Genomic DNA, 18,766 nt, shown 5'->3' with positions numbered 1-18,766 from the left:
AGCGTGTTCATGGCCTGCAGGTGGGCCAGAGCTCTCACCATGCTGCTGGTGTTGGGCTGACCCATGGCGTAGGTGTTACCAAAGGACAACCCCGTACTCTGGGTGGTGGTGGGTGCACCAAAGGTCTTGAAGAGGCTCCCGGCTGGTTGCTGGGTCTGTGTTCCAAACAGACCTCCCGTGGTGGTTCCAAAGGTTCCAGAAGATGCTAAAGAAAACAAGTTCTGTTAGTTCTGTGGTGGAACCGATGTCAGTCATTTTAGCTGGTGACTTTAGACAAACTGTGTGACCCACTTACAAGGTCCAAATGTGGTCTTATTTGGGCCAAAGGAGAAGTTGGCGTTGGAGGCTGAGGAGCCGAACAGACCTGTTGTGGCACTGGACGTTGCGGTGGATCCACCAAACAGACCTCCTGCCCCAGCAGCCATCGGGTTGGTCGGGCCCTTTCTGCCTGCCTGGTAGTCCTCCAGCCTCAACTCCTGTAGGGACACAAGTCAAAATGTCCTCAAAGTTCTGCTGATTCATCCGTAAGTCTCCAGAAACACCCGAGCTTCTAAACCAGACTCAGCACCATGAAACAATCAAAAAAGATTTCCTGGACTTTTTTTAAAAGACCAAAGGTGACAGATCATCTGCTGCTGTGGCCCCAGACTCTGGACATCTTCCTCCTGAGCCTGATATCAGTGGACTCAGTGGTCTCCTTTAAACTCACCTGTTCAGGCTTTGGTGGGACCTGTTCTGCTCTGCCCAGAGTTATCCTAGAGTTTTCTTGGTCCAGTGCTTACTAGGCCAGGTTCTCCTCCCCCCACCAGGCTAAGCATCACTTATTCATGTAAAATTTATTTTTTCATGTCTGACTTTAACCGCATCTAATACTGTATTACGGCGTGAGCCAGGGTCCGAAATTAAATTTTTGACTCACCGGCCAAGTTGGCCGGTAGATGATGAAAATCTTCCGGCCAAGAATATTTTTTACCGGCCAAAATCCTAAATGATTTAGATCTACCTAAAGCATGTAATTCTATATTATGTTGATTCCAAACAGAGTGACAAAATAATTAAAACATCAATTAATAAGGAAAACAACTCTTTTGTCACTTTTACTATTTATTTATTTATTTTTAGAGATGTTTTTATGAACTCTTTCATTGAAATCTAGTCAGACTCCTTGTTTTCTCCGTCCATGAAGTCTGGCCTCCTGCTTCTGACACCGTCTTTGTGCCAAAGCCTTACAGCCTCATTTGGGTCCTAGTCCTTGATCTCCGGAGAACACAGCTGCACCATGAGAACATCTGAAAGTGTGTCCTAGGGTTGTCACGGTAACCGGTGTAGCAGTAAACCCCGGTAAAAAAGTTGACAATAAATAATAACAGTCTTGTTTAAAAAAAAAAATATATATATATATTATCTCGGTGGATTCCCGTGGCTGCGGTGTAGGCGCAGTGACCCTTACCAGCCACCGTATCATCTGCTGAAGTTGCCGGCAGCACATGCGCGCTTTAATGTTTACGACCAAAACTTTCTTTAAGCTAAGGCTGAAATAATGGCAGGAGGAGACGGCACTCGGGACATTTATTATCCCTCAAATAAGACAAAATCGGAAGTATGGGCATTTTTTGGATACTTGAAGAATGCCGAGGGCCAGTTGTCTGTGAAAGGCAGCAACGCTACGTGGCCATCATAATGTAGCCGTTGTCTCACGACTCCGCCGTCTCCAGTTCACCACTTTTCACAAAATCTCCAGGTTGCCACTGGTCCTGGTGGTTTTTCTTCCAGTTCGACGAGTTTTCTTTTGGAAGGCTGGCTGACTCCAGTTAAAAACCGCCACGTTTCACCGCTAGTGTTAACACGAAGCTAACGGCTAACTTGATAAACTGATTGAATGGGATAGGTGGAAATGACGTTGGATGCGGCGCTCACGTTTCGCGTACGTTTGTGTACGGTGCATGCAGGCAGAAATCCGTGTTAGATGACTGATAAACATAACTAATTTGGTGCAAACATTAACTCGCCAGGTGGCAGGTAGAGCTCAATAATTTACTCGCCAAATGGAGCAATTTACTCGCATTTGGCGAGTGGCGAGTGTTAATTTCGGACCCTGGCGTGAGCGCAACAGCGACAACTTAAGATCGACGTTTGAGCAGCCTGAGAGGTCATTTATCTTAATGCTGCTGAAACATGTAAACCAAAAAGCTTTATATCCACTGCTACCTTTCTAATTTTAAACTCAGTGACTTATGCTGTAACTTCACCTTGCCCTGCCTGCTCCTCCTTGCTGCCCGCCGGCTGTGATCACAAGCGACAACATAGTAGTTCCCATTAGTTCCCGCTGCTTCTTTGGGAAACAGCGCCAACAAAAACAAAAAAACTTGGGATCTTGTAGGCGTGGCGGGCCGCCACGGCTACGCCTACGTAAGGGAAACCCTGTGCTCTGAAAAATATGAAATCCCAACATAAAAAACTGAGCACCAGGTAAACGAAGGACAAACCCACCTCCAGAGACTTGTTCTCATATTCCTTCATGGCGGTGATGCATTGGTGTTTGGTGTTGATGCTTGTGGTCACGCCTGCTTTCACCATTGTGTCACTTCCTGTTGGAGGCTGAAGGAACCAAAAGAAACATTTTGAGTCTTAAATTTGTCCAAAAGTACAAAAACAATTGTGTAGAGCTAGGCATGGGTGATTGATGTGTGTGTGTGTGTGTGTGTGTGTGTGTGTGTATATATCAGGGTATTTGCAGATTTAAGGGAGCCAAATTTAAGACTTTTTAAGACCTTTTTTAAGGCCACTTTGACCAAATTTAAGCTATTTTAAAAATTAAATGTAAGCAATAATTTCCAGCTATTGCCTGGAGCCGGTGCTAACCACGTCGCAAACGTAGGATTAGCCATCCAGTTACCATTAAACTTGCCCTTCCCCATGGCGCAAGCTCCCACTAGCTTAACCAGCTAATGTGCTCATCTAAAAAATAGCCCCCTTAAACAACCAACTGACTGCGTACGGTTCCGCTTACGCCAAAATCATACACAAAAAATGCTGAACACTAACTAGAAATTCACGAAATGTTTATAGAAATAAAAGAATCTTGTTTATTGGGTCTTTGGTAATTTGAGACCTTTGGAAACTGGATTTAAGGATTATTTGTCATTTTTAAGGACTTTTAAGGCCTTAAATTAGGAAAAGCTAATTTAAGACTTTTTAAGGACCCGCGGATACCCTGATATATATATATATAAAATCAATCATTAGGTTTGCAGCTCAGATGTTAACTAGCTAAAGTAGTCTACACAACTGAATTGTTTGGTTCCTTACTGTCATTGATGCCTTTCACTGTGTTCTGCATCTTTTTATAACAGCTTGAAATGCTCATTTAGTCTATTTTTACCAGCCATGTAACCTGTTACCTGCAGCAGGCTAAAGCTACACAAACATTAGCCGTTAGCAGTGTATCCACCTGGCTGCTACTAAGCTATAGCTGTAATCTTTATATCAAAGTTCTTTTGACCTTTTCTCATATGTCCATCAAGGAAAAGTTCTCAACATATATTTTTGTACAGTGTTTCCCCTAGGAATTATTCCAGCGGTGGTGGTGGGGGATGATATGACACGTCTCACTTTTATGTTAATATTGTTTTATTTGATGCACTCCACTTTGAACTGCACCAATCCAGCAACTGCTGCATGTTAATAACTAGTATTAAAGGTGAAAACACCAATATTTGCACAAGAATAATTTTTGTTTTAAACTCTCAGTGACACACTTGCAGGGGGATTTGGCATTTAATTGTTCTTGGCGTCTGGAAAAGCATCTCCTTCTGCCCCCTTTATTTTGGCCCTAGATCATTACCGGGCTGGCCCTGTTAAACACCTTCTACACCCCTGCTTAGTAGACTTAATAGGGCTGGGGGTAAACGATTATTTTTAAAACGATTATTCTGACGATTATTTTATCGAATAGTCGACTATTCTAATGACTATTTAGAAAATTAATCTAATGATTATTTTTCTATTGCACAATTAACAAAAACCAGAAAATCTCAAATAAATTCCTCAAAAAAATTGATAAATTCTTACTGTAAGAGAATAAACACTACAGGCCTTCCATTTTGTATAACACTGCGTTTATTGTGTTGGTTTTCTGGTGAAGTGTAGAACCTGGGAGTGCAGGCTGCTGCCTGAGAGGTGGTAGAAGATGGAGTGTCTCCATGCTGCTTTGTTTTGGTCACTTATGTGCGTGAGGCGAGTGGTCTTACATTTTAAACTAAACCGAAAACCCACAACACTCTAAATGTAATAAAAGGGAGATCTACACCACAAAAAAGATGAACTCTAAACCAAAACGTAACAGCTTATCCCAACGCAAGAAGCTGTTAGCGAAGATGCTAACAGTAGCTTTACCAACATTAAGTTCAAGTTACCAAGTTTAAATAAACCAAAAACACCCAGCAGCAAACAGACCAGCACGGAGGAGAGACTGCTACCACCAAAACAGCTCTCCTCATGTCTGAAAGAAACTCCTTAATGAAGGGAGAAGCGCTCCCGGTGATTTTCTACATCTGCGATAGACACGAAGCAGCGCATCTGACCCCGGAAGTTGTTGTCCGTTGCCGGGAGACGAAGGGGCAAAACAGGAAAATAATCTAGTAGTGGACGGACGTTGTTCCGGGTCTTCGGTATTTGGCGGAGATGTTAGTGAAGGCGGAGAAGAGGGCGAACTAGAGGAAAAACAGGCAGATTCCTCCTCTATTTACAAACTCCTGGGGATGCAACAAGTGGGCGCGGTGCGTCGACTTCCGGATCTGACGTCGACAAATTTTCGTCGAGGCTTCGCTACAGCCCTAAGACTTAATGAAGTATTTTTAAGCCAGTATAAAAATGACTGAAACACAAATTTACATATTTGGCATTACTGACCAATATCTTTGATTTCATTTATGTGTTAAGAACATCAAGATGCATTACAGTGAACATTATAATAAAGTACATGTTTCTAGTGCAGAGAGGAGACGACCCATAGAAGCACTGGTTTGATCTCATTTCAGAGAAAAATAGAACAGGTCAGATGCACCTAATAAATAAAATTACTAATATAAACTCAGGAATCTGTTTCTTTGCTTCGTTGTTCTGGTGCTGAAAATATCACTAATGCAGATCAAAGGAGATCCACAGATGAATGCACCTCTTATTTATTATCTGGAAATGAGTGGGCGTGGTTTACATCAACACATTATTTTAAATCTGAAATTGATATGGATCGATCAGAAGTTGCTATGTGTGTTTATCTGAAAACTATTTACAGAGCAGCCTCAGAACTGAGATTAAATAGTTTTGATCACAATAGTAAAGGAACTATTACAGAACCAGTGTTTCAATAAAATCAGAACATTAATGTTTAAGTGCATGGATTAATACATCTGAACTCATGCAGTAGGAACTAGGAAATAAATACTAGAACCATTTTATTTTTATTTGATTAAACTGATTTTTTCCTAACATTGTTGGCATTTTCCCCACACACAGTTAAACAAAACACTGTTGATTAAGGTGTGTGTGTGTGTGTGTGTGTGTGTGTGCGCGTGTGTGTGTGTGTGAGAGAGAGAGAGAGAGAGAGAGTTAAAATAATAAAAAAATAAAACCCGACCGGAGCGGAGGCAGTGACTGAAGCAGCACGAGCCGTTTTCAGCTCTGTCTTGTTGAATGCTCCACGTACGTTACGATAAAAGTAACTTTAAATATTCAACCGAAAAAGAGGCGAGCTGAAGAAAACCTAGGGAGTACCGAAGAAACGTGAGCATTAGTGAAGCAAGCACAGAGAGATCCGTTACTGTGTGTGTGTGTGTGTGTGTGTGTGTGTGTGTGTGTGTGTGTGTTTCTTCAGGAAACAGCGCAAAAAATATATATATAAATAAATAAATCAAACTTGGGATCTTGAAGGCGTGGCGCTGGGATTTCAGCCGTGGTGCTACGCCTGTGTAAGGGAAACACTGTTGTACTATCGCCCAAACCTATGTAAAACCAAATCTGCAAAAGGGGCACATGGGCTCGGTTCTGACGGGATTCAACAACATGAAGGACTCACATTGAATTTTACGGTTGTTCCTGGCTGCTGTGTGGCTGAAAAACCAGAAGCTCCGAACAGGGAGCTCGAGCCGCCAAAAGGATTGGAGGTGGTGTTGGTGGACCCAAATAGCCCCCCACTGCTGGTGCTGGTACCAAAGCCTGACGGATAGAAATAGAAGGAAATCTTCAGAAATCACAAACACAAAGGCGGCACCAGAACAAACTTATTGTTGTTTAGATCTAGGAATAATCAGGAATGGAGTCTCACTTCCAAAAGAGGCAGGTTTGTTGGCTCCAAATGTGTTTGTCTGCTGGGAGAAAAGTCCACTGCTGGTGCCCGTTCCGGTGTTTCCAAACAGGCCGGTGGAAGGCCCGCTGGTTGCACCAAAGCCAAAGCCCGTGCCTGTGGAGGAGGTAGCCGGCTGGCTGAATGTACTGGACCCAAACAGACCGCCTTGAGGGAGAAACATCAGGTCTCAGACTCTGAACCTCATCTGTGGCCATATTTTAAAAGGCAGTGACCTCTAAAATTCCACCATTCGGAATAAAAGCTTAACAGAATATACTCGGCTTGCAAACTAACAATAATGTCTAAATTGTAAATAACATTTAAAATGTACATTTTGACACAAACACCTATTAGAAGCCTTTCAGCAAACAGAAGAAGAAGAAGACAAACCAGGTTTAGTCTGTGTGGAGCCAAACAATCCTCCTGTGTTGGTGGTGGCTCCAAATGCAGATGTCCCAAAGCCACCCGCTGCCCCGAAGCTCGTGTCTGCACAGAAAGAGTCCACATGAGAACAGCTTCAGGCAGAGGAAAACCACAGGACGGCTGAGCTTAGCTTCAGCGCTTTAGCTTCAGATGCATGGTTTAAACGTTACCTCAAGAGTTTAAAGAGCAAGTCACCCCCTACCAGAGTCTTACTCCACTCCCACTTCCAGTTTGAAAAACGCAACAAATGCTGTTGCCTGGCAAACCGAGAGGGCGGAGCCATTAACACACACACACACACACACACACACACACACACGTCATAGGGTAATAGGGTACCTCTTGGCCAATAGCGATGGCAGATTTAAATTCAAATGCAGTGCTGAGTTTTTACCTGAAGACGGCACAACGCTGAGTTTTAGGCAGAATATTGAAATTTGACTTAAGATGCACTAAAGTGCCAAATTATTGAGTAAACGTGTCTACAGCACGATCAGACACTCATTTATATAGTTATCAGCAAAACTAAAGTTGATATGGGGGTGACTTACTCTTTAAACAAGTCTGATAGCTTTTGACGTTCATCCTGAGGTTTTTGTTTCGTCTCTTAGAACAATAACTAGAAATCTGAAAGGCTGTTGTATTGATCTGAGATCAATGCACTTACATATTAAAAGCGACATCATTAACACATCAGGTCTTATTAAAAGGGGGTGTGAGAACTTCTGATGAGAGCTTTGTTTCAGCAAGAACCCATCAGAGTGCTCTCAGTTGGAAAAACATCAAGTTAAATCTCAGACAGAAATCCATCGGCAAACAAAGCCTCACAGAAGTAAAATCTGAATCAATTTTGTCTAAACCTTGAACTATAATCAAAAGACAAAATAATAAATAACGTGCAACAATTCACACCCAACATGCTGTTGGTCTGAAGAAAGATCATAGAACAGAAAAATCAACTTGCTTTGCTGTCCAAAGGTCGAAGATGTGCCGAACCCTCCTGTCCCCCCACCAAAGGGAGTCCCAAATGAGTTGTTGAACATCGCGACCCGCTAGCAGGACCTCATAAAACTTCTGTAGAGGAAAAAGAAACAGCTTTAACACTTCAGCTTGGTTTATGCTTGACGCATTTACTTTCCGCTTGGTGATGCGGCTCGCGGATGGAACGCGCTTCACAACTCGCAGCGTTTATGGTTCGTGCGGCTCGTCTCTGCGGTGAGCCAATATTCTCCCAAACTGTAGGGGGCAGCATGGAGCTCTACGGCATGCATCCACCACTACACCATAGTAGAAGTAGAAATTACTGTTTACAACATGGCATTCCAGCATTTTTAACAGTGTCCTCGTCTTTTCTGACAGTGCGAGCTATTTCTCTCCAAGAATTATTAACAACATGTTGATCACGGTGATCTCTGAGCTGAATCATACAAATGTCTGTATTTACCAACCTCTGCCATACTAGTTCTTGTCAGTCCGCCATGTTTTTCCGCGTCCGACCGTCCGCGTGGTTAGAAAATTTCCTAGGTGCACTGTGCGGAAAGTTTGGGCCGTGCGGAGGCGCGGTGGTTAAAATGACGCAATTTTGCCGCGCGGAGCCGTGCGAACCTCGCGGACTCACCTCTTCTTTCCACAGGAGCCGTCAGCAGCACGTCATAGCTGCTGATAGGAACCGCTGTGGTCAACAGAACCTTTTCCACCGGAGCCGTCAGCAGCGCGAGTCGGTCGCGTCTCAGGAGCAGCATGTCGCGGCCTTTACGCGCCGGTTCTATTTTCTACACGCGACGCCTCTGAAACGGGTCAAGTTCGACATTTTGGGGAAGGAAAGACAGGAAATCGGACACGGAAATGGAGCGAAGCTCCCAAGATTTTCAGAATAAAGAAACGTACTGCCTTCTGGTTGCTTTACTTTAAAAATAAGTTACTAAGTGTGCGGCCCCGTGAGATGTTATCACCTAGCTAGCGGTCTCCTTTGTTTTTCAGGTCCGTAATGGCGATTTTAAAACAGACAGAACATAAAACACACGCCTTTTGGAGCCACGTTGTAGTTTTCTCCTGCTTGTTGTTGTGTTTACTGATGAAGTCACTCGTGTGACTTCGTGCTCTGTCGGTGACAGCTGCTCCCCTGCTGCTCCGCGTCTTGTGGGAAGGGCCAAGCAGCAGCATACGCGAGCAAGACGTGCTGCTGCAGTAACGTGCTGCTGACAGCTCCGGTGGAAAGAAGGGGTCAAGCATAAACCAAGCTTAAATCACCATCACCGGTGTCACCGTAAGAACCATAGGGGTCAGCAGGAGTGGTTGTGGTTATTTCTAAATTCTTTAAAAATCGGTATCAGCCTTAAAAACCATTTCAGTCTGCCTCTAGCTGGAAGCTGAACAAAGTGAAAACAACCTGAAACGCTGTTTCTAAGTGGTCAGGCCGTGGCGGTAATGTGGCGCAATCATGTTCTTTTAATAAAAGATTAGGCGGTAGAGGCATAAAGGAGGTATGAGGAGGTCTCTGGGATGCCGCAGACTTCCGTTTATCTTGAACATGACTTACTTTTTGTTGCGGTTGAAGCCGCGATTGTTACGGTTTTTTACCGCCGCTCCTCAGGTGTCTGTCCCCATCAGTCCCTGTTCAGTCTCTGATGACCTGAGCTCCAGCTCTAACAGAGAGACGCTCATGGAGCGCTGCTGTCTCAGCTGATTTTGTTCAAAAGCAAAACTTATTATCCGTGTTTACTTTCATTTTCTGGTCCGAGTTCGGTATTAACTCCCCACATCATCATATCACCTCCCTCTGTTGCACCATGTTACAATAGTCGTTTATAAGACAGTTACCAAAATATTACTACCAAGAGAGGCGGAACAAATGCCACAAAACCTGCACGGCATGGCGTGTTTGTAAGACACATCGTTGCTGTAATACTACGCCGATTTGCCGACATGGCGTGTCTTGTAAAAAGGGGTACAGATGCAGCAGCTCTATGGAAATCTTGGGTAAAGGAGGGACCCTGTTGCTGGTCATCATATGTCGTGCCACCCCCGTCATAGAAACATGCATTGCTTAAAACAGTGGTACACTGTGTAAACGATTTGAAACAGGAGCCACAAGGCTACTTTAACATATACAATAAACACGTTTCTTATTAATGTAATTCCTAAACAAGTGATGTTTTACAGCAAATAAACTAATCATAAATACAAAAAGAAAGAAACACATAAATGACTATAAAAGGGGAACTTTAGAGTGGTTTTCTTTTTACTTGATGCATTTCTAAAGTATGGGATTGGGGCTCGGTATCAGCAGATTCTTAAAACCAAATGCCTCGGAGCATCCCTAATTAATATCGATTCGCGACAAAGTTGAACCATTTGAGTCATTCCATTAAAAAAGTGAAACTTGTACATTTGATTCATTCAGACTGAAATATTTCAATGTTTATTTCTTTAATTTTGATAAATATAACATAACTTCTTTTCATCCCTGAGGACTCCCTGGAAGTGAGGAAAATTGGTGATTCAGACAACATAAATGATGGGGAGGAAACTAGAGAGATGAGAACTGGGAGTCCAACTATAAGGAATCCCACAAGGATTTACTATAGAACAGTTCAAGTATTTGATCAGGCTCTATGGTCTGAGCTCCACGTGTGATCCATCTAGGTGTTACCACGATATGCCCCCCCAATCCAAATCTGTTTCATTTGTACCCAGATACGAGTTTGAATCATCCACTTGCAGAAAACGCGTATCTTAACCCTTAACCTAACCATAACCCTGAAACAAACCTAAAAATCGTGCTACACATAATACTTTCAAAAAATAAAATTATGCAAAACACACATTTTTGGTGACAGGGTGGTTATGGTTAGGGTAAGAGTTATTTTTTGTACGTGGATCGTTTCCACTCGCAGCTGGGTGCAAAAGGAACAGATCTCGAGGGGGGAACACATATCGACATAACACCAGTTCCCGTGTAGTAATAAGGCCCAATTAGGTAGGTACAGTCATCGTCTCGTACATGATGGGGTTTGGTTAACAAGTTTGAACCAGATGAAACCAATCCTAACATGTAGCCTAAGTTGGGTTATTTCCGCAAACACCTCGCTGTCTTTGCCACTTAATTAAACGTAATATCAGTTGTTGGCGAAGAACAATCATTAATCATTTAACTGCTGTAGAACGTCCACGATGTGGCACATAGAATACGCAGAGCTAATGCTGGCCAGCTAGCTATATGGCTAACTGAGCGCTAGCAACACAGACGCAAGCGAGTAAAAAAACACCAAACACTTCAGTACACAGTCACCTTAAATACGCTGCAGAGAGGACTCGGTCTTCTCCTACTGTAGAGATCCACACTCCGAGTTTTTAGCGCTCACTGGTATAAATATCTGTTACTGAACATGAACACAGGCCGCTAATGCTAGCTTAATCAGCGAGGAGGGAAAAGGGTTTGGTAACGGACGTCTTTTCATACGTCACCTCGTCGACGTAACAGTGTATATGTAAACAACGCTGGTCGTTTTTTTTTTAATTATTAGAAAATTATGACAACACAGCGTAATCAAACATTTAACCATCAAATGTAAATATAAAAGGATAAGAACTTAGCAGTAGTCAAATATATGGGATTAGATTTGTGCCAATAGGATCAAGAAAAACACTTTGGAGAGCAAACAAATTTTAAGACATTGAGAGAAAAAACATTCGTTTCAAAAGAAAAACTTACGATCTGAATCAGATTCTTAAAATGATCAAGAAAAGTACTTTGACGGTCAAACAAAAATTAAGAAATTGACAGAACAAAAATATTGACTAAAGGAAAAAAACATGTTTCAAAAGTAAAACTTACAATCTGAATCAACTTCTTAAAATGAGTAACAAAGTATGTTTCCTTTTTCTGTTTGCCTCCATGTGTTTTTGTTATCAGTTTCCTTAGTTTCGTTCTCGCTGCTCAGAGCTTTGCTCTCTCTATGGCGTCAGACCCGTGCCACAACCCGTGCACGAAGATTGGGTCCACATTGCGCGTGTGAACGGGACTCGCGAGTGAAAATATACATGGCGAGAGGTCATTTGTGCACTGAGAGGGAGCAAACTGTGTCTGTGAGCGCACAAGGATGTGCACAAGTGACAAACCTGCTGTGCGCGCGTTGCCAACGAGCACACGGCAGAGGAAAACGTGCGCGCGTGGCAGCCTCTCTGCGCGCTCGGCAGCCTCTCTGCGCGCTCGGTTTCTGACTCCGCTCGCTCAGCTGTGAAGGGGTTTTGGAACTCTGGAGGCGTGGCCTGTGGCAGATCTTCTCTGTCCTCTGATTGGTTAGTTTACCCCGCACTTTACCCTCTACCTCATTGGCCAATTGGCTTCCTGTCGGACCAAAATGATGGGAGCTATATCTATATAAAAAAATCTGATATTTAGTAGTTGTTGTCATAGCTCAGCTGGGAGAGGCCAGCCGCATAAAGGCGTAATGCACTGACAGCCATTCAAATTGCAGCTTAAAGCCGGAGCGCATCAACAACTTCCAAAACCGGACTTGCCAGCTTGCTGTGGGTTCGAAAACTGTTAAGTCAAAAATGTGTAAATTTTTCAGCAGCTTTTTTCATTTTTATGTTCATATCCCAATGAATAACATAAACTTTATTTTTAAAACAATTGAATCTACACCTATATAAAAATTATTGTGAGCAGGAAAGATATATACATGTGTGTGTGTATATGTGTGTGTGTGTGTATATGTGTGTGTGTGTGTGTGTGTGTGTGTGTGTGTGTGTGTGTGTGTGTGTGTGTGTGTGTGTGTGTGTGTATCTATATAAATGAATTAATACTTCAGATGTAAATACAGTCTGGGTTCTTTTCAATCATCTTTATTATAATTCAAATCTTAAAAACATTTTTTATGAACAATCTAGGAATTTGAATAGTAGCAATACATTTAAAGAAAGAATTATCCATCTCCACAATTTTAGCTATTTACAAAAAGTGCTGGACACTTTAAATAGAAGAAATGTAACTTTCTTTAACCCTCCCACTGTCCTAATGGGTGACCCCTCGAGGAAAGTTGACCATTGAGCAGGGTTGATGGTTTATCCCTTGGGTCCACGTGGCAGGGGTAAGGTGGTGCTCACTCCTCATCGCTGCCACGTGGACCCAAGGGATAAACCATCAACCCTACTCAATGGTCAACTTTCCTCGAGGGGTCACCCGTCAGGACAGTGGGAGGGTTAAAACAAGGACCTTGAGAAGAGTAAACATCCAGGCATGCATCATTAACCATCAGAAAACAGTATTGCACAATAACAACATGTTTACCTTATTTACAGTATTAAACATCACAAAGCTGTGGCCAGCAGATCAACAATCACTTCTGTTGTTCTGCTGCCCATCTTTTCTTTTCTGTCTCATAAAAGGAAGACTGACAGAACTGTCTCCACGTCATTTCCTCCGTCATTCCTTCTGCTTTGTACAGAGAGAAGACTTTACTGGGACAGTAGATGTATTTCCCTGTTACACCAGGAAACCCGGTGTGGACATGAGGACTGTCTCGGCCTTGTTTGATTGGCTTGTGGCAGAACCTGTCATCTGGGACGTAATTTTGGGGGGGGACGGGTGGGACATGTCCCCCCCACTTTTTCAAAAGGCAGTTTCGGTCCCCTTCACTTTTTTCCATCCAAAAACAATGTTACGCTCCATTAAATGGATTTAATTGAGCACTAGGACCGAAACGGAAACCGGTTTCCTATTAGACCTGCCCAAAAGCTAATCTATTGGCTCTGCTGATACTTGCTAACGTATTATTGGCTGTTGCTGCTGTCACTCAAGTTGTAAACAGTCAGAACGTGCTCACGTTGTTTTGCTAGTTTGGAGCCGCTAGGGAACACCGGTACTGAGTCACATCGTCAACTAGACGCTGTGTAATATCAGAGCTCAGCTCAGCTTCCATTACATAACATTTGAATAAGTGTTCATTTGTGAGTCTTTGGTAGTTAGGCACAGCCAGGAGGCAGCATGTCAAGAAACGAAAAGTGGATATAAGAGACTTCTTTCAAAGTCAAAACGTAAGTTGGAACATGTGACACCGCTGCATTAAGCTCAGACTCACCTCCTCCTTCACAAACATACTCAAAACTAACCTTTACAAACTCATCTCCTCCACATAACTTACTCCTCAGACACAATTTATTCGTATTATTATAATTATTATTATTTATTATTATTATTACTATTATCATGATTATTATTACTAGTAGTAGTAGAAGTGTAACTTCAAAACTTTTATCATTTAACTTTATTGTAAACTTATCTATTGCAATGTATATGTTCACATTAAAAAGCTCTGAAAAATGAACAGTATCATCATCGTCAACAGATTTTTTAAGCTTAATGTCAAAGATGTACACTTTTCATTAGATTTATCTTATTTTTTCCATTTATTTTTTGTGTGTTGAAATGCAACAACTGTTTACACACTTTTAAGGGAAAAAACATATTTAATATGTTTTTATACACTCAAATTGGTAATGAATAATTTACACATTATATTAATAATAATTGTGAATCATACTAGAACCATCCTGTAAATATTTCTGTTTGTTCCATTCCAAAATCTCCCACTGTTTATAGTTCATGCATCTTTTTTTCAGGTGACTGACAGAGATGCAGGAGGAGAGACCGGTGAAGGTACAGCAGGAGAGGCTGTAGGAGATGGAGGACGAGAGCCTGGAGGAGATGGAGCAGAGGCTGGAGGCTCACAGGTGAGGTTGAAATAATGAAGATACGATAGACATAAAATTGATCATTGTGACAAATGTTAGGGTGATGATCATGTGTAAAACATTAGTTCAGCATGTCCTCTAACACAGCAAATGAAATAACGGCCAGATCTCAGGAGGGACCGTTTATGTATAAATACTTTTTATACTTTTGACTAGGCCTGGGAAAGTAACAAATTTTGCTGGATGATATTTTGTCCAACAAATTGTTGATGATAAACGATATCATTGTCAACATTATCTAGACCAAAATAACCACTAATATAATGTTAATATATCATAATAATGCAAGTACACCCTTTAAAATGCAACAAATAAACCTTCATTTAACATTGAAATGTCCAGAACCAGAACTTCTAAATGAATAAAAATAACAAACAAAAATTAAATAAAAAAAAGAATCTCACTCCCTGTTAGAAAATGTTGCACCAAAAACAATAAAAAAAGACCCAAAACAATAAATACAATGGCCTATCCATTGTCAACAGCCAAAACTGCACTTCAATAATGATAATAAATATTAATGATAATAGAGTTGTACATTTTTTAACTTTGATATATATATATATATATTGAGGATGGAAAAATTATTGAGATGGGCATGTGACGTGTCAAAGGGTCTTTACATAACACCCCCACCCCAAATCCGCACAAGCCTGCTGTGTCCCCCCCACTTCTGAAATCAAAATTTCGTCCCTGCCTGTCATGGTCTGAGGTAATGATTTAACCCAAGACATGCAGAATCAACACACTGGAGCAGGATGTGAAAAAATAAAGATTTATTTGGTAACTAGAACTTAGGGTGCACTGGAAATCCAGTGAATGGGTAAACGGGAGCAGCGTCTGAGGGAAGGGAAACAGAGGTGAGTCCTTGATTGAAACTGTAGTGTGGTAGAGGATGAGTTTGGTAGGAGGACTTACAGCTGTAGCGTGGTGGAGGATCTCCAGGGAGGGGTGAGCTGGGAGAGTGAATGAGTATTCCGGGGTGATGAAGATCGGCAAGGTTTTACAACCGGAGGGAAGGAGAGAGAGAGCCTGTAGTGCTGGGAGCAGTTAGTGCCGTGAGGAGGACGGGAACCGGGAGTGAAGTCCAGACGTAGTACGGTCGAGTAGTAAATCCAAAAGGTCTCAGCGAGGAGGTGGTGTATGGAAAGATGACTGAGCCTGAGACAAAACGAGAACAAAATCTGAGCAAAAGATCGCTAGCAAAAAACACGTTTCTAAAGTTCAAGGCTAAGGTTTCAAAGTTCAAAGTCTAAGTTCCGACAGTTCAAAGTCAAGGTTTCAAAATCGAGTTAACACTGTGGCTGGGACTCTACCAGTAGGCGTAATCATCCGGCGGCTTAGCAGTGTCCTCCGTCCTCCTTATGAAGGCCACCCACTGATCAGCTGATTGATTGCAGCTGCTGCTCTCTCTCCTGAAAACAGAACTCACAAGCCAGGTGATGTCATGGTGTGTGTGGAGTGCTCACCTCCCAGCTCACAACAGTACCCCCCCCCTCAACGGACGCCTCCAGGCGTCCTAGCCGCAGCAGCCTCATAATCCCGAATGAGGGAAGGATCCAGGATGGCAGAGCATGGCACCCAGGAGCGTTCCTCGGGACCGTAGCCCTCCCAGTCCACAAGGTACTGCATACCCCGACCGCGGGGACGGGAGTCCAGGATCCTGCGAACAGTGTAGATCAAGTCCCCCTGGTGCAGGCGAGCCGGAGGAGGAGGTGCAGGCACGGGACAGAGAGGACTGGTGACCACAGGCTTGACCAGGGAGACGTGGAACACCGGGTGCACACGTAGGGTCCGAGGGAGATCCAGGCGGACCGTAGTGGGGGACGGAACAGCCAAAACTTTAAAGGGACCAATGAACCGGGGAGATAACTTACGGGAAGAGGCCTTCAGTGGAATGTCCCTGGACGATAACCACACAGACTGCCCTGGGACGTAGACTGGGGCCGGACGCCGTCGGCGATCAGCTACCTGCTTGTTCCTCTGTGCAGTACGATCCAGCGCCGCCCTGGTGGTGGTCCAGGCACGACGGGCACAACGGAGGAATTGGGGAACGGAGGAGCCAGGCGTAGATTGTGCGGGGAAAAGCGAGGGTTGAAAACCGAGGGAAGCCTCAAACGGGGACTGACCTGTAGCCGTAGAGATGTGGCTGTTATGGGCATACTCCACCCAGGGAAGATGGGTGCTCCAGGACGACGGGTGAATGGAGCAGACACAGCGCAGCATGGCCCCCAGCTCCTGGTTCATCCGTTCGCATTGGCCGTTGGTTTGGGGGTGGTGTCCAGAGGTAAGCGCCACTTTAGCCCCCAAGGCCTCTGCGAACTCCTTCCATACTTGGGACACGAACTGCGGACCCCGATCCGACAGGATCTCCTCCGGGATGCCATGGAGACGGAACACATGCTTAACCAGGAGCTGCGCTGTGCCTGCGGATGAAGGGAGAGATTTAAGGGGCACCAGGTGGCAAGCCTTTGAAAACCGGTCGACTATGGTAAGAATGGAGGTGAAACCGTGGGAGATGGGGAGACCACAGACGAAGTCCAGGGCGATGTGCGACCAAGGCCGTGAGGGAGTAGGCAGAGGCTGGAGTAGACCGGCTGGGAGGCGATGGTCCCCCTTGTGTTGGGAACAGGTGTGACAACCAGAAACATAGTCCTTGGCATCTTTAAAAATGGACGGCCACCAAAATGTACGTTTAATAAGGGCCACAGTGCGTGCCACCCCCGGATGTAAGGAGAACCGACCAGCATGAGCCCAGTGAATGACCTTGCCTCTAACAGATTGGGGAACAAACAGTTTACCCGGGGGGCCGTTGTCTGGACCAGGGTCAGTCTTAAGGGCCTCCAGTACCTGCTCCCGGATCTCCCAGGTGACGCTCCCTACCACACAGTTGGAGGGAAGGATGGTCGATGGTGGGTTATCCCGGTCTGGAGCATATTGTCTAGAGAGTGCGTCGGGTTTGGTATTCTTTGTACCGGGTCTGTAAGAGATCAGGAAATTAAACCGAGAAAAGAAAAGAGACCATCTGTACTGGCGTGGGTTTAAACGTTTGGCTTCCTTGAGGTAGATGAGGTTCTTATGGTCAGTCCAGATGATGAATGGTTGTTCAGCCCCCTCCAACCAATGTCTCCATTCCTCAATGGCCAGTTTCACAGCCAACAGCTCTCTGTCCCCTACGTCGTAACGGCTCTCGGTAGGTGTGAGGCGTCGTGAGAAGAACGCACAGGGATGCAGGCGTTTGTCCTCTTCAGCCACCTGGGAGAGCACAGCCCCCACACCAGTGTCCGAGGCATCCACCTCCAGTGTAAACCGACGTTGAGGGTCAGGCCGGTGTAGGATGGGTGCGTCGGCAAATCTCTTCTTCAGAACCTGAAAAGCGGATTCAGCTTCTGGGGACCAAACAAAAGCTCTGTTAATCGAGGTCAGCTGGGTCAGGGGTGCGGCGATTTGACTGAAGTTACGAATGAACCTCCGATAAAAATTAGCGAACCCCAGAAACCTCTGAAGCTGCTTTCTAGTCGTCGGAGTCGGCCACTTGGTCACCGCCTGCACCTTTTCAGGATCCGCCCTCAACCTACCACCCTCAATGACAAACCCCAAAAACTTAACGGTTGGGACGTGAAATTCGCACTTCTCTGCTTTTACGTATAGTCTGTTTTCGAGAAGGCGCTGGAGAACTGCTCTCACATGCCGGACGTGTTGCTCCGGGGTCTTAGAAAAAATCAGAATGTCATCCAAGTAAACTGTGACAAAGCGGTTAAGGAAATCACCCAGCACGGAGTTAACCAGGGATTGGAAGACTGCAGGGGCGTTAGTAAGGCCGAAGGGCATCACCAGATACTCGAAGTGACCCACTGGCGTTTTAAACGCCGTCTTCCATTCATCCCCCTCCTTCACCCGAACCAGGTGGTAAGCGTTCCGGAGGTCTAGTCGGGTGAAGATGGTGGAGTCCTGTACTGGTTCGAACGTGGATGAAAGTAGAGGCAGAGGATACTTGTTTTTAACCGTGATTTGGTTCAAACCTCTATAGTCAATGCAGGGCCTGAGGGAACCGTCCTTCTTAGGCACGAAAAAGAAGCCGGCACCCAGAGGGGAGGATGACGGTCGAATAGTGCCGGCTGCAAGACAGTCCTGGATGTACTCCTCCATGCTCTCTCTCTCCGGTTTGGACAGTTGGTACAAACGGCTGGAAGGCAGAGGGGCTCCGGGTAATAGATCTATAGCACAGTCAAACGGTCT

The 18,766-nt window shown here is 44.3% G+C and overlaps 1 protein-coding gene across 4 annotated transcripts in view; it reads right to left on the bottom strand.

The window, feature by feature from the left end:
- nup98 (nucleoporin 98 and 96 precursor) overlaps positions 1-11,225 on the bottom strand; it is a 37,859-nt gene extending 26,634 nt beyond the window's left edge. For 3 of the 4 annotated variants that reach the window (XM_015961955.3, XM_070555435.1, XM_070555433.1), the window contains exons 1-8: positions 11,061-11,224; positions 7,734-7,843; positions 6,737-6,832; positions 6,326-6,511; positions 6,077-6,216; positions 2,491-2,598; positions 296-476; positions 39-205 (exon numbers count right to left, since the gene is read on the bottom strand). In XM_015961955.3, coding sequence (XP_015817441.3) covers positions 39-205; positions 296-476; positions 2,491-2,598; positions 6,077-6,216; positions 6,326-6,511; positions 6,737-6,832; positions 7,734-7,812 — 957 coding nt within the window. In that variant the 5' untranslated portion in view covers positions 7,813-7,843; positions 11,061-11,224. Of the gene's footprint in view, positions 1-38; positions 206-295; positions 477-2,490; positions 2,599-6,076; positions 6,217-6,325; positions 6,512-6,736; positions 6,833-7,733; positions 7,844-11,060 lie in introns of all 4 variants that reach the window. The other variant, XM_070555434.1, reaches the window with a different exon arrangement.
- Positions 11,226-18,766: the final 7,541 nt, after the last annotated feature.

The sequence above is a fragment of the Nothobranchius furzeri genome, chromosome 10 (assembly GCF_043380555.1).
Source record: "Nothobranchius furzeri strain GRZ-AD chromosome 10, NfurGRZ-RIMD1, whole genome shotgun sequence".
NCBI classification, from domain to species: domain Eukaryota; kingdom Metazoa; phylum Chordata; class Actinopteri; order Cyprinodontiformes; family Nothobranchiidae; genus Nothobranchius; species Nothobranchius furzeri.
The sequence above is the reverse complement of the archived record's forward strand: the minus strand, read 5'-3'. Positions and strand labels throughout refer to the sequence as shown.